At 41.5% G+C, this 14,234-nt stretch overlaps 1 protein-coding gene across 2 annotated transcripts; it reads right to left on the reverse strand.

The window, feature by feature from the left end:
* Positions 1-3,888: 3,888 nt before the first annotated feature.
* LOC110502261 (NAD-dependent protein deacetylase sirtuin-1) lies at positions 3,889-12,075 on the reverse strand. Of its 2 annotated transcripts, none has more exons than XM_021580161.3 (9): positions 11,205-12,075; positions 10,291-10,413; positions 7,210-7,448; positions 6,966-7,118; positions 6,704-6,851; positions 6,532-6,611; positions 6,187-6,370; positions 5,408-6,061; positions 3,889-5,228 (listed from the first exon to the last, which is right to left on the reverse strand). In XM_021580161.3, the coding sequence occupies exons 1-9, from the start codon at positions 11,527-11,529 to the stop codon at positions 4,948-4,950; spliced, it is 2,187 nt and encodes a 728-aa protein (XP_021435836.2). In that variant the 5' UTR covers positions 11,530-12,075; the 3' UTR covers positions 3,889-4,947. The 2 variants fall into 2 exon arrangements, with proteins under 2 accessions (XP_021435836.2, XP_021435837.2); XM_021580162.3 differs by having other exon boundaries at positions 10,291-10,362; positions 11,205-12,073.
* Between the last annotated feature and the right edge of the window lie 2,159 nt (positions 12,076-14,234).

The raw sequence follows: 14,234 nt of genomic DNA on the forward strand, positions 1-14,234 counted from the left end.
AGTATCCTTCAGGAGTTCTTCAAATTGAAACTGTGGGGGAAGCCCTATAAGTTCTTTGAAGAACCCCTTTAAAGGGGTTATTTGAATAACCTTTTGGGGTTCATTTTTTAACTACCCCCCCTCCCCTATTATTATTTATTATTAATAATAATATGCATTACAATAACAACAATAACACTATATTTTAGTTGTCAGTGTTTATTATGATTTTAGTGACAAAGCAGAATAAAAAAATCTAAATATGAGGTAAACTCCCAGCAGAGCTCCAAGTCAAATGGATATATCCTCTGGTCTGGTGATGTTAATGTGTAAACGTTCTCCATCTCCTTAGCCAGAATGATTTTGCAGTGCATGATGATCAAACACGTTCCCTGTTGTATTCGTCAGAGGTGTAGGAAGGCTGAAGTCTGTGAATCCAAAAAATAGTAAAATAATAATTATACAGATGGTTAACAAAACATGCACACAACAGTATTCATACCTTGGTTTTTGTGGTAAATCTGAATTTAAAAAACGTTTTTTATAATGGTTTTCATTCACATACCTTGTCCATAATGTATAGGTCTATGGGATATTCGTTGAAGAGGTAAGGGAGGAGGATGGTAAATGTGATCTGCATAATAACATACCAATACCAATTGACATACCTTTGTATGCCTCCTCCTCTGTGTACCTGCAGACACAGACACAAAAGTGAGCAGTTCAGTCATCTGCACCCAATACAGCTAGCCTTCAACACATTCTTATAGCCTGTGAAGTGGTAGGCCACACAAGCTCACAGAACGGGACCACCAAGTGCTGAAGCGCCTAGTACCGTAAAAAATTGTCTGGGTTGCAACACTCACTACCGAGTTACAAACTGCCTCTGGAAGCAACATCAGCACGAGAACTATTCATTAATGAAATGGGTTTCCATGGCAGAGCACAAGCCTAAGATCACCATACGCAATGCCAAGCGTCAGTTGGAGTGATGTAAAACTCGCCGACATTGGCCTATGGAGCAGTGGAAATGAGTTCTTTGGAGTGATGCACCACGCTTCAACATCTGGCATTCCGACAAACAAATCTGTGTTTAGTGGTTGCCAGGAGAACTCTACCTGCCCCAATGCATACTGGCAACTGTAAAGTTTGGTGGAGGAGGAATAATGGTCTGGGGCTGGTTTTCATGGTTCGGGCTAGGCCCTTTAGTTCCAGTGAAGGGAAATCTTAACGCTACAGCAGACAATGACATTCTAGACGATTCTGTGCTTCCAACTTTGTGGCAACAGTTTGGGGAAGGCCCTTTCCTGTTTCAGCATGACAATCCCATCGTGCACAAAGCGAGGTCCATACAGAAATGGTTTGTTAGGGCTCCCGGGTGGCGCAGTGGTCTAAGGCACTGCTTCGCAGTGCTAGCTGTGCCACCAGAGATCCTGGTTTTGCGCCCAGGCTCTGTCGCAGCCGTCCGCGACCGGGAGGCCCATGGGGAGGCGCACAATTGGCCCAGCGTTGTCCGAGTTAGGGAGGGTTTGGTCGGCAGGGATATCCTTGTCTCATTGCGCACTAGCGACTCCTGTGGCGGGCCGGGCGCAGTGCACGCTGACCAGGTTGCCAGGTGTACGGTGTTTCCGCCGACACATTGGTGCGGCTGGCTTCCGGGTTGGATGTGCATTGTGTCAAGAAGCGGCTTGGTTGGGTTGTGTTTTGGAGGACGCATGGCTCTTGACCTTCGCCTCTCCTGAGTCCGTATGGGAGTTGCAGCGATGAGACAAGACAGTAACTACTACCAATTGTATGCCACGAAATTGGGGAGAAAAAGGGGTAAAAAATAAATAATTATGGTTTGTTGAGATAGGTGTGGAAGAACTTGACTGGCCTGCAAAGAGCCCTGACCTCAACCCCATCGAACACCTTTGGGATGATTTGGGAACGCCGACTGCGAGCTAGGCCTAATCACCCAATATCAGCGCCGGCCTCACTAATGCTCTATGGCTGAATAGAAGCAAGTCCCCACAGCAATGTTCCAACATCTGGTGGAAAGCCTTCCCAGAAGAGTGGAGCAGAAAAAGGGAGGACCAACTTCATATTAATGCCCATGATTTTGGAATGAGATGTTCGATGAGCAGGTGTCCACAAAAAATGTTGGTCATGTAGTGTATCTCAATGACATTATGTGCACGAGAAGGTCTGTAGTACCTTCCACAAAAAGTTGTGCTCTACAAAAAGCCAGGTAAGCGTCTCACACACACTCTCTCTGTCTCTCAAGTTTGGCAGGTATCTGATACTGTGAAGATTAGCCTCTCTCCCCCAAACGTTTACTAACAATTCAGCATTGTAGTCTTATTTACTATAATGTTACAGTCCTTGCGGCCTATAGGATCATAACACATGATGATGCTGCAACATGTTATGACTGATCAAGTTTTTGGTGTGTTGTTTGATTATTGACTTCTACTGGACAAGGGGACTATCTCATTCTCTCTCTCTCTCTTTCTCTACCATGGCAGGTACATGTAATGTTTGGTTAAAGCCCCATCTCTAGTTAATCTCTGCTGATTATATTGCAAGTGTTTCACTCTTAGCATATTTGATTTTACTCGTATTCTAAGCAATTTAAAAGCTGATGAAGTGCTCTCTCGCTCATGTCTTTTTGTTCAAGGCCTTTACTTGAGGCCAACTTTACCATATTACCCCGGAGGCATACTTACACACCCAGTCTCATTACTTTACTGAATGATATCTCTCAAATTTAAACAATGCGAAATTCAAATATAAAATCATTTGTTTAGCTTCTTTCCATTTTGTGGCTTCATGAAATTTAAACATGACGGGAATTCAGCGATTACATTTGTTTACTTCATCTTTGTGGCTCCCTGATGAAACAGCAATACCATCACTGTAGTTAGGCTTAGCCAACCTGTACTCTATAATGGCTTAGCGATGTATTGAATAGATTCCACGATCCGGTGTTATGATACTGATTATTGTTCTGCCACAGTTGGTTTGTTTAAGCTTCTACAATTGTCTAATGGTTAGAGCGTTGGATTAGTAACCGAAAGGTTGCAAGTTCGAATCCCCGAGCTGACAAGGTACAAATCTGTCGTTCAGCCCCTGAACAGGCAGTTAACCCACTCACTGTTCCTACGCCGTCATTGAAAATAAGAATTTGTTCTTAACTGACTTGCCTAGTAAAATAAAGGTAAAATAAATAAATAAATTGTGACTAGATGAAGTTACAGGTTCATCTAGTGGTTGCGTCTGGAACAACAGTTGTTGACAACTTGCGTTATAGCTAAACCTTAATTTCATAATGTACGTTAATTATCCTAACCGACTAAATAAACAAACCATCTGTAGCAACAAATCAGTATCATCACACTGGATTTGAGAGTGGTTGGCTCATTCTCGACACTGTGTGCACCTATATACGCACTGAAATGTACGTCCACATGACCTATCGCACGAAATGGCGTGAAAAGAACTGCGACTGGGGTATCAGGAGAATGTAGTTAAAATCATGCAATGACCACAGGTTCGCTTTTATCACTGATGCTGGATTGGAATTACATTCTTTGAAAAATAATCTTAGTACAATTTTAGACAAAAACACAGCTCTTTGTGACTTTTGCAGGCATAAGAACTTTAAAAACATAGGTATAGGGCTATACTATAAATACAGTATACATTATCAATATGGGTAAATAATGCCATATTTACATAAATGGTAACCTCAAATGAGATCTGCTATTTTATGGGCTATTTGTTGGTGCATGGTGTCATTAAGCCTAAAATAAATCCAGCAAATAAAATGTAATGTTTTTAAAGAAAACGGTTAGTACGTTTTTAATGTAAAAAAATAATGCAGAGCATAAAAGCTGACACACCAACATCACAAGGAATGACATACTATTTCTAAACTCAAATTTCATTTTAATCATCTCCATTTCATTCATGTAAATGTTGTCCCTTCACTTGTGTAAAACATCTTGGCACTGCTGCAGGATCTGAACTGCATGCACTTACCTGTAGTGGTCTTCTCAAACTAAAGTTGGCCATCAAATAGCATGCAACTCTCATATCTCTATCCATTTCTTACACAAGTGTGTTACACCTTGTGATTAATAAAGGCTATTTATGTTGTGTCATGAAAACAAAAAAAATGCCTACCACAAATGTTGAAAATGCTTGCGATTTTACTACCAAGATCAATATCAAAACAAAAACAATTTAAACATACAAATAAGGTTCTTAAAACACTAAATTCAGCTCATGTTAAACTGCTCACAGAACACAATGTCTGTGTTACGGCTGGATATTTCTCCAGACAAGTGAATACGAGCTCTATAGATTTGCACTTCCACAACCAGTCACATCCTCCAAATAGCTCATGCATTTGTACTTATGTCCTTGGTTGCATCAAACAGCTCGAAATGGAAGACAAAAAAAGTGCTATTTGCTCAAAAGAAAGCATATTGAACATGGTTATAAGGCTTTATGTTTGCACAATGTATAACTTCAATATGATTTAGAAAACCATCACCTACTCGTTGAGTATGTCTTACAAAATACAAAAATAATAAAAGCTTGACCGTGACAGTAAAAAGTAGCTGCCAAATATCGTAAGGAAAACAATGCCACCATTAAATATAATCTTTACACTTCAGTGGTGGGTAAGTCAAAAACAAACCTTTTAGGACTATGGAAAAATTGAAAAACATTTGGAGTATGGGGGGGTGTTCTTTGGTCTAAGTTTGCTGTTCCTTTCTTGGTTAAGCTGCTAATGGTAGTACACAAAACATGTACTCAACTACCCTGCAGCTCAGTAATGTGGTCGGACGCAGAAAGACAGAATTAATTTTCTGCACAAGCACGCAAGTGTCAACGCAATCTAGTAAAAAAAAATACTAAACAAGATAATAAAATCAAAAAAGAAAAGTGCCTTGTCAAGACAGGGTAATTCTGTCTTTTTTACAGGTCTGTGGTGTTCTGAACATTTGTGTCTGTATTGTCTGTCTGCTTCACACTCAAGGTGCCCTCGCAGGCTTTCTTGTGTGTCACTGTGTCTATGAGGCAGCCCTCGACCTCCTCTGTTGGTGCGCTCTGCTCGTTCTCTGCTTCGCTGTCTTCCTCCATCTCCAAGCTTGAGTCATCGCTCTCGCAGGAGCTGGACGTCTCATCCTCCGAGTTGGAGTACACTTCTGCCCCATGAAAGATGTAGTGATTTGGTGCTCGGAAAAGGTATTGAGAAGCTGGGTAAAAGACATCACATTTTGGGTGAATTTCACAACAAGTTGTCATAACATGGAAATTACAGGACATGATTTAATAAAACGACATGGAAAAGTTGTTACCAGCAGAAGGTTTTGCATAAAAAAAATTAAAGACATTTTGCACAAAATCGGAAGTAAACGAACACTTGAAATCTTACTCTCAAGGCGCTTGCTGATAGGACTTCGACAGATTCGACTCATCCAGCATAGTCTGCGAACCTCAAGGTTGATGTGTTGATCATTTAATCCAGAGCCTTCTTCACTCCGCGTGTCTGCTGATGGAGAGACGGAATACTCCATTCTCTCCTCATTGGGGCTTGGAGCCTTTGGACAGGGCTCTGGTTGTGCTACTACTTCTGGAGTGTCTTGGACAATCTGCCCTTTTGGACAGGGCTCCGGTGGTACGCCATCGACTTCAGGTGTGTCAGTGACATTCTGAGCCGTCGGACAAGGTTCTGTTGGTACTCTGTCGCGTTCTGGAGTGTCTGAGACCATATGAGTGTTTGTCTCCTCTGAAGCACTGACTGATGAATCTGTGTGACGGTGCTTCTGTTCTTTTTCTGATGGCTTACTGTGAGTAGACAAGGCCTTGCAAGATGGCTGCTCTGCAGAAGTCACTAACCGCGGGGGGTTTTCTGTGATCTCATTGAGTCTTAAGGAGTTGTAGCACAGTTGCTCAAAGTCTCCGCCCAACCGATGGCAGAGCTCGTTAACGATGACATCACAGTCCCCAAGTAGCTCCACATCAAAGTTGAGGTGAGGCAGCTGCTCCCGATTTATCAAGACTTGAGGCACGTCATGAGGAATAGAGGCTGGATGGGAAAAGAGGTCACCTGTTATATATGCATGGCTCGAGATAAAGCATAATACCGGTAATAACATTGGTAATAGCATTGCTTATCTTGGGCATCTAAAAAAACAAACATTTTCAACATACTTGGGATGAGAGCCACCGGTCGCACTTTCAGTGAGGACCCAATGACAATAAGGAGGTCCACTTCATCCTTATCCTGCCTCATTGCTCTGTGGAATATTTCTGGAAGATTCTCTCCAAAGAAGACAATATCTGGCTTCATGATTGCCAGGGGGATATCTGTACACCGTGGACAGTGAGGAACAACCTTGAACAGAGATTTGAATTCAGACAAAATCAGACAATGGACGCTACTGTACAAGATAAGCTGTGAATGACTGAAAAAAAGCCACAAATCTGTCCAGGAGTACACATCAATTCACAGATTTGACACTGGTGAATATTAATAGGAACCATTCTTGCCAATACCTGATAAAAAATGTCTTCCCTTACGGCCTCACAGTCAACCTTGTGTTTACAGACGAGACAGGAAGCTGTTGCAAAAGACCCTGAAATACAGAAGAGTGTGGGTCATAAGAATGAATATTAGACCCGGGACCACAAACACTTGATTAAAGTTAACATGTATTACAGTATGTACCGTGACATTGGATGATCCTCTTAACCCCAGCCACTTGTTCAAGAGTGTCTATATTCTGGGTGTAGTTGCGGAGTAGCTTCCCCTGCTTGTCCAGCATAGATATGAATTTGTGACAAGGCGAAGGTTGGAACTGTCCTGGATAGATCTCCTGCAAGAGATCAGAGCAAATCAAAACCGTCTCACATATCCAACAAGTGGTCATTTACAGATATTCATCATCGCTTAAACAAATACTATATAGATATGCTTTCAGTCCACAAACCTTAGCAAACTTGAAAAATGGCCTTGGGTCTCTTCTGAAGTACTCGATATCAAACATTGCCTGAGGGTCTGGAAGATCTGGGAAATCTATTGCCAGCCTTGCATAAATGCCATCTCTGGATCGAAAGTCTGGTATTCCACAAGAAACAGAGACCTGAGGAAAAATAAACCATCAGTCCTAATAAGGCAACTGTGAAAGCTATACAAAGACACAGCAAAACTTCATTGTTCCCTGCAATACATACCCCAGCACCGGTCAGCACAAGGATCTTTTTGCTTTCCTGGAGTAGCCGAACCACATCCTCCAGGGTGTTTATGTCTTTGCGCTTCTTTCTTTTAGGAGGCTCCGAGATGTTGATGATGATCTGCCACAGTGTCATGTCATCCAAGTCGGGCGGAAGCACAGTCTCAGGAAGCAAGTCTTTTAGTATTGTTCTCGGATTGGTCTCTCTCATAATGTGTTGCTGAATAAAACTGTAGGAACCTATTAAAAAAATAAAAAATACTTCACATTCAAATTGCTTTAAAAACATGTTATTGTATATTGAACATTACCCGGGTTGCATGCAATTGTATTAAATGCAACATTCTTCCCATAAATCGTAAAGGTAGAATAAACCTCTTCAGAATGGCATGGTTCCCAAAGTTCTTATATTTATTCTCAGTATTACCAATAACCCCACCAAAGACTTTCTTTAAAAAAGTATACCTCAGCCATTAGACTTTATACAGGCAAATAAAACTCAAAAAGTAAAGTTACAGCTCCCTAATCTTTTTAACCTCTGATTGGAATTGCATCAACTCGCCACCCAAGGCTTTTACTTGAGACATATCGTTAAATGCACTAAAGAGGAGAAATGTGTAATTATAGAAGATGCGCATTCACCCTCAATCGTTTTACTTGGCTATTTTCAAACGATAAACTAAGAACATTAACAACTTCATAGTTAACACTAACAATATGGAAGAAAATTAAAACAGATTCTACAAAAAACAATGTTATTCCCAAAAAACACAAGCCTAGGTAAAAATCCTTGGATAGCTATTCAGAATGCACCGATAAATTGGTTCACATGGAAACAAAGGCGTAAAAAAACAAATTACTTGGTAATAGGAAACATTTATTTCCATGACAGAAATAAAAAGCAATTTTGGATTGACCAATGTCGATATTTTCAAATACATGCAATTTAAGTTTAATATCACAAAATGTTGATTTGAAATCTTTTGGGACATTAGAGCAATCTTAAGGGAATTCTATTTGAGTTAGAAAAGGATCTTCCTATGATAGGTATGATATTCAAAACCTTGCAGAGAGCCTATCCAAATGACAACCTCAAACGGAACAAGTTCCACAGACATGTGAGTAACAGAAATTGAATATTGTGTCCCTGAACAAAGGGGGGGGGGGGGTCAAAATCAAAAGTAACAGTCAGTATCTGGTGTGGCCACCAGCTGCATTAAGTACTGCAGTGCATCTCCTCCTCTTGGACTGCACCAGATTGCCAGTTATTGCTGTGAGAGGTTACCCCACACTTCCACCAAGGCACCGGACATTTCTGGGGGGGAATGGCCCTAGCCTTCACCTTCCGATCCAACAGGTCCCAGACGTGCAATGGGATTGAGATCTGGGCTCTTCGCTGGCCATGGCAGAACACTGACATTCCTGACTTGCAGGAAATCACGCACAGAACGAGCACTATTGCTGGTGGCATTGTCATTCTGGAGGGTCATGTCAGGATGAGCCTGCTGGAAAGGTACCACATGAGGGAGGAGGATGTCTTCCCTGTAAGGTACAGCGTGGAGATTGCCTGCAATGACAACAAGCTCAGTCTGATGATGCTGTGACACACCGCCCCAGACCATGACAGACCCTCCACCTCAATCCCACTCCAGAGTACAGGCCTCGGTGTAATGCTCATTCCTTCGACGATAAAACGCAAATCCAACCATCACCCATGGTAAGACAAAACCACAACTCGTCAGTGAAGAGCACTTTTTGCCAGTCCTGTCTGGTCCAGCGATGGTGGGTTTGTGCCCATAGGCAAAGTTGTTGCCGGTGATGTCTGATGAAGACCTGCCTTACAACAGGCCTACAAGCCCTCAGTCCAGCCTCTCTCAACCTATTGCGGACAGTCTGAGCACTGATGGAGGGATTGTGCGTTCCTGGTGTAACTCGGGCAGTTGTTGCCACCCTGTTCCGCAGGTGTGATGTTCCGATTTAGCGATCCTGTGTGGTTACACGTGGTCTGCCACTGCGAGGACGATCAGCTGTCCGTTCTGTCTCCCTGTAGCGCTGTCTTAGGCATCTCACAATACAGACATTGTAATTTAGAGTCAGTAGAAAGGTTTCTTTAGTGTCCTAAGTTTTCATAACTGCGACCTTAATTGCCTATCGTCTGTAAGTGGTTAGTCACATGTGCACGTTCATTAATTGTTTATGGTACATTGAACGAGCATGGGAAACAGTGTTAAAACCCTTTACAATTAAGATCTGTGAAGTTATTTCGATTTTTACTAATTATCTAATTAACTTTTTTTGCTGAGTTTATAAACTATTGGTACCAAGACATAAAAACAACTGATATTGGCACAAGATGGAGGGAATGTTTGAACATAACGAATGAATGGATTCTTAATGAACCTTAAGTTTATACTGGATTAGGCATAATGTATAATACAAGAGACAATTTACAGAACAGAGTAATTTCTAAAGTGTAAACCTAATAATGACTAAATAATCCATGCTATAATGCTATATTACTATATTATATTATGCTATAAAATGCTATAAAGTCTAAATGTTATGAGTGGAGATAGAAAGTTGGTTGTCAGAAGTGTTGCAATGTAAATTTGTTTGTCTGCATATTTTAAGAATTGTCATGAGGGTGCAGTGAGATACCCGATGGACTGGACGATACGCTTCTCATCAATTATCTTGAAAAATGTACAGTACCAATCAAAAGTTGACACCTACTCATTCAAGGGTTTTTCTATATTTTCTACATTGTAGAATAATAGTGAAGACAATTATGACATAACATAGGGAACCATATTGTAACCCAAAAAATTGTTAAATCAAAATATATTTTATATTTGAGTTTGTTCAAAGTAGCCACCCTTTTCCTTGATGACAGCTTTGCACACTCTTGGCATTCTCTTAACCGGCACTGGAGATATGAGTGAAAACAGGTATGTCTCTGGACAGGTGTGATGTCATTGATGGTTGTGCTTTGTTGTGCATGTTGTCCTTTGTATGGTTTGAACAATTCATTTTCAATACACCTGGTAAAAATAACATTGATTATCAGACATCTTGTACCTACCTATCTGTGGTTGAGGGGTCCAGTCACTGGAACTTGCATGTGAGGATCTGTCATCATCCTCATTGACACCATCTGGGAAGGCAAAGCCATTTTGGTGAAACTCCTCATCAGTGCCACGACACTCTGGACAAGCAATAAAGAGGACATGATTGTGGGAATTGATAGTTTTGCCAATTCATTTAAAGCTGCAACATGTACCCGAACAAATTCATATAGAAATGTGTTAGATAGCTGTCACTCATTGAAAGCAAGCAGTACATCTGTTCTGTGTGTTTTTTCTATTCTTCCCGTTCTTAAGTTTCGCGTCTTGTGCTTTCGGTTTTATACACCAGCATCAAACAGCTGAAAATACAATATTTTTGGTTATGTAAAAATAGATTTCATAGCGGTTTAAATGGTACATTATTATCTGCTTGTATGTTGTCACATTAACTGAAATTAAGCTAACTTTTAGAATTTTAGCAACCAAGAAATGGCGGAGGGATTTCTGCATCTTTAATGTGGACTAGCTGTCTCTTCATAACAGATCACTCAGGCAATGTGTTGAACAGTAATTTACCTAACTAACTATTCTGCAAAGGACTTAAATGTTAGTGTTTTTGCATTCCCTGAAATGTACAAAACATGCAACCCAAAAACCGGAATTGTATAACGTTACTAGCCAAAAAGCTAATGTTGATATCGGCTACCTTTTTTTAAATGATCGGCTAAAGTTTGCTAGTTTCAACCTTTCAACCTCAGCTGACGTACTGTTGAACTAGCGTGCAGCAAGTTAGCTACAACGCTAGCGAGCCCAATTGAATTGGCTATCCAAGGTGGAGTAATCGAACCAGACATGCAACACTCGAGTCCGCAAAAAAAAAAAAAAAAAAAACTTTGCATACTAGCTATAGCAGCTAGCTAAATTAGCCTACCTGCAAGCTCCGCAGCGGGTCCAGACGCGTTTAAGTTTGTTACGCTTTCCTGAGGCTCCAAGACCAGCAGCCCATTGTCTCCGCCTAGTGCTGCTGCTGGGGCCTGTCCTAACGCCATCACCGGCTCAATCTCCTCATCTGGCCGCGCAGAAATCGCCGCAGCCCAACTCTCACAAGCCTCTAGCCCGTATGTAGCTTGCTCAGTCTGAACAATTTTGAGCCCACATTCTATGGCCATGCTCATTTTGGACTTTTTTGAAACGGGTTCTTCCATACTTGAAGCGCTGGAAGTGGCTCCAACAAGGATATTCTCCCCGTCCGCCATCTTCAGCAGAAAAAGCCGCTGTGGTGAAAAAAAATTTCTCGGTCGACAGCTGGGTATTTAAATGGCGCATGTGACTCGCTCTCCACTCCACCAGTAGTTGCGACCCGAGCGCCACGTCAATGACGTCAACCATAAGAACACGTATCATGATTCATGTTTAGCTCTGAACATTGATTGATATTATTTGAGCAAATGTCACATTTCAAACCAACTAAAGCTACTAGCGTTAGCTGGACAATATTGCAATATTCAATGGCACATTGTCGTTCTGGTTCTTGAGACTGCCAGCTGCACAGCGCGACCTAAAATAAAGTCGACCTGAAACGCGCAAAACCACTGAAGCCTTCAGAGGAGCCAGGCTAGCTAAATCAATTATTTTCAAAGCTTGCATAATATTGATCAGAATGGATTATACTTAAGCAATAAGGCACGAAAGGGTGTGGTATATGGCCAATATACCACGGCTAAGGGCTGTTCTTATGCACGACGCATCTCGGAGCGCCTGGACACAGCCCTTAGCCGTGATATTTTGGCCCAATACCACAAATCCCGGAGTTGCCTTATTGCTATTATAAACTGCTATCAACGTAATTAGAGCTGTAAAAACAAGTGTTTTGTCATACCCTGTATACGGTCTGATATCACGGCTCTCAGCCAATCAGCATTCAGGTCTCTAACCTCTGAGTTTATCATTTAAACTTCAGACCGTATACTACGTGTATGACAAAACATTTATGAAGTATTGCATTGAAAGTGTGAATTAAAAACAAACAACTAAACCCATTTGCATCCTGCAACCATAAAACTGTCACTGCCTGGTGTAGACTTATTACAGGGCCATGTAACATTTAAACTACACTGAAGTGCATTAGTAATTTAACACATTAAGACTGGGGGTCACTCAATTGTTTTGAGCATAGGCTCACATTAAAGGTCCTACGGAGACCTTGATGTGCGAACGGTGCCCATACTGTTGTTGAACATTGTCTACTACAATGGCGACATATCACTCAGGGCAGGTAGGGCAGTGCCACATTTTTAGCAAAAAATAAAACAACTAACAAAATTGGGTTGCCTGTTTTGAATGTTATTTTGGCATTAATACGTTTCACATATCAGTTTGCAAACAATTTTTTAATATATTTTTTTATTTCACCTTTATTTAACCAGGTAGGCCAGTTGATAACAAGTTCTCATTTACAACTGCGACCTGGCCAAGATAAAGCAAAGCAGTGCGACACAAACAGCAACACAGAGTTACACATGGAATTAACAAACATACAGCCATTCACACAATAGAAAAGTCTATATACAGTGTGTGCAAATTAGGTTAGATAAGGGAGGTAAGGCAATAAATAGGCCATAGTGGCGAAATAATTACAATTTAGCAATTAAACACTGGAGTGATAGATGTGCAGAAGATGAATGTGCAAGTAAATATACTGGGGTGCAAAGGAGCAAAAAAGAAATAACAGTATGGGGATGAGGTAGTTTGATGGGCTATTTGCAGTGATCTATGAGCTGCTCTGACAGTTGGTGCTTAAAGTTAGAGAGGGAGATATGAGTCTCCAGCTTCAGCGATTTTTGCAATTCGTTCCAGTCATTGGTAGCAGAAAACTGGAAGAGAAGGCGGCCAAAGGAGGAATTGGCATTGGGGGTGACAAGTTAAATATAACTGCTGGAGCGCGTGCTACGGTTGCTATGGTGACCAGTGAGCTGAGATAAGGTTGGGCTTTACCTAGCAAACACTTATAGATGACCTGGAGCCAGTGGGTTTGGCGACGAATATGAAGCGAGGGCCAGCCAACGCGAGCATATAGGTCGCAGTGGTGGGTAGTATATGGGGCTTTGGTGACAAATGGATGGCACTGTGATAGACTGCATCCAATTTGCTGAGTAGAGTGTTGGAGGCTATTTTGTAAATGACATCGCGGAAGTCAAGGATCGGTAGGATAGTCAGTTTTACGAAGGTATGTTTGGCAGCATGAGTGAAGGATGCTTTGTTGAGAAATAGGAAGCCGATTCTAGATGTAATTTTGGATTGGAGATGCTTATGTGAGTCTGGAAGGAGAGTTGACAATCTAACCAGACACCTAGGTATTTGTAGTTGTCCACATATTCTAAGTCAGAACCGTCCAGAGTAGTGATGCTAGACCGGCGGGAAGGTGCGGGCAGCGATCAGTTGAAGAGCATGCATTTAGTTTTAAATGCATTTAAGAGCAGTTGTAGGCCACGGAAGGAGAGTTGTATATGGCATACAACTCTCCTTCCGTGGCCTACAACTGCTCTTAAATGAAGCTCGTCTGGAGGTTAGTTAACACAGTGTCCAAAGAAAGGCCAGAACTATACAGAATGGTGTCATCTGCGTAGAGGTGGATCAGAAAATCACCAGCAGCAAGAGCGACATCATTGATGTATACAGAGAAAAGCGTCGGCCCGAGAATTGAACCCTGTGGCACCCCTGTGGCTGAGGTGCACCCATGACCAGCTCGGATACTAGATTTCATAGCAGAGAAGGTACGGTGGGATTCGAAATGGTCTGTTTGTTAACTTGGCTTTTAAGAACCTTTGGGGCGGCAGCGTAGCTGTTAAAGGAATTTAACAATTCCTATATGTGTTCATTAACCAATTCAATTTAAATCACTCTGTCTGTTTCAAAAAATGTGTAAGATCCTTATTTCCATAAAATGGACAGAGACCATTCT

Source organism: Oncorhynchus mykiss, chromosome 23 (assembly GCF_057628025.1).
Source record: "Oncorhynchus mykiss isolate SJ-2025 chromosome 23, ASM5762802v1, whole genome shotgun sequence".
In the NCBI taxonomy this organism is placed as follows: Eukaryota; Metazoa; Chordata; class Actinopteri; order Salmoniformes; family Salmonidae; genus Oncorhynchus; species Oncorhynchus mykiss.

What these genes read in the sequence shown, in the direction of transcription:
- LOC110502261 (XM_021580161.3), bottom strand. Translation starts at nt 11,529, where the DNA reads ATGGCGGACGGGGAGAATATCCTTGTTGGAGCCACTTCCAGCGCTTCA. An exon ending in CATTTTTCAAGTTTGCTAAG is followed by an intron (nt 6,852 to 6,965) that starts GTTTGTGGACTG and finishes GATCTCTTGCAG; the next exon opens with GAGATCTATCCAGGACAGTT. An exon ending in TATCAGCAAGCGCCTTGAGA is followed by an intron (nt 5,229 to 5,407) that starts GTAAGATTTCAA and finishes TCTTTTACCCAG; the next exon opens with CTTCTCAATACCTTTTCCGA.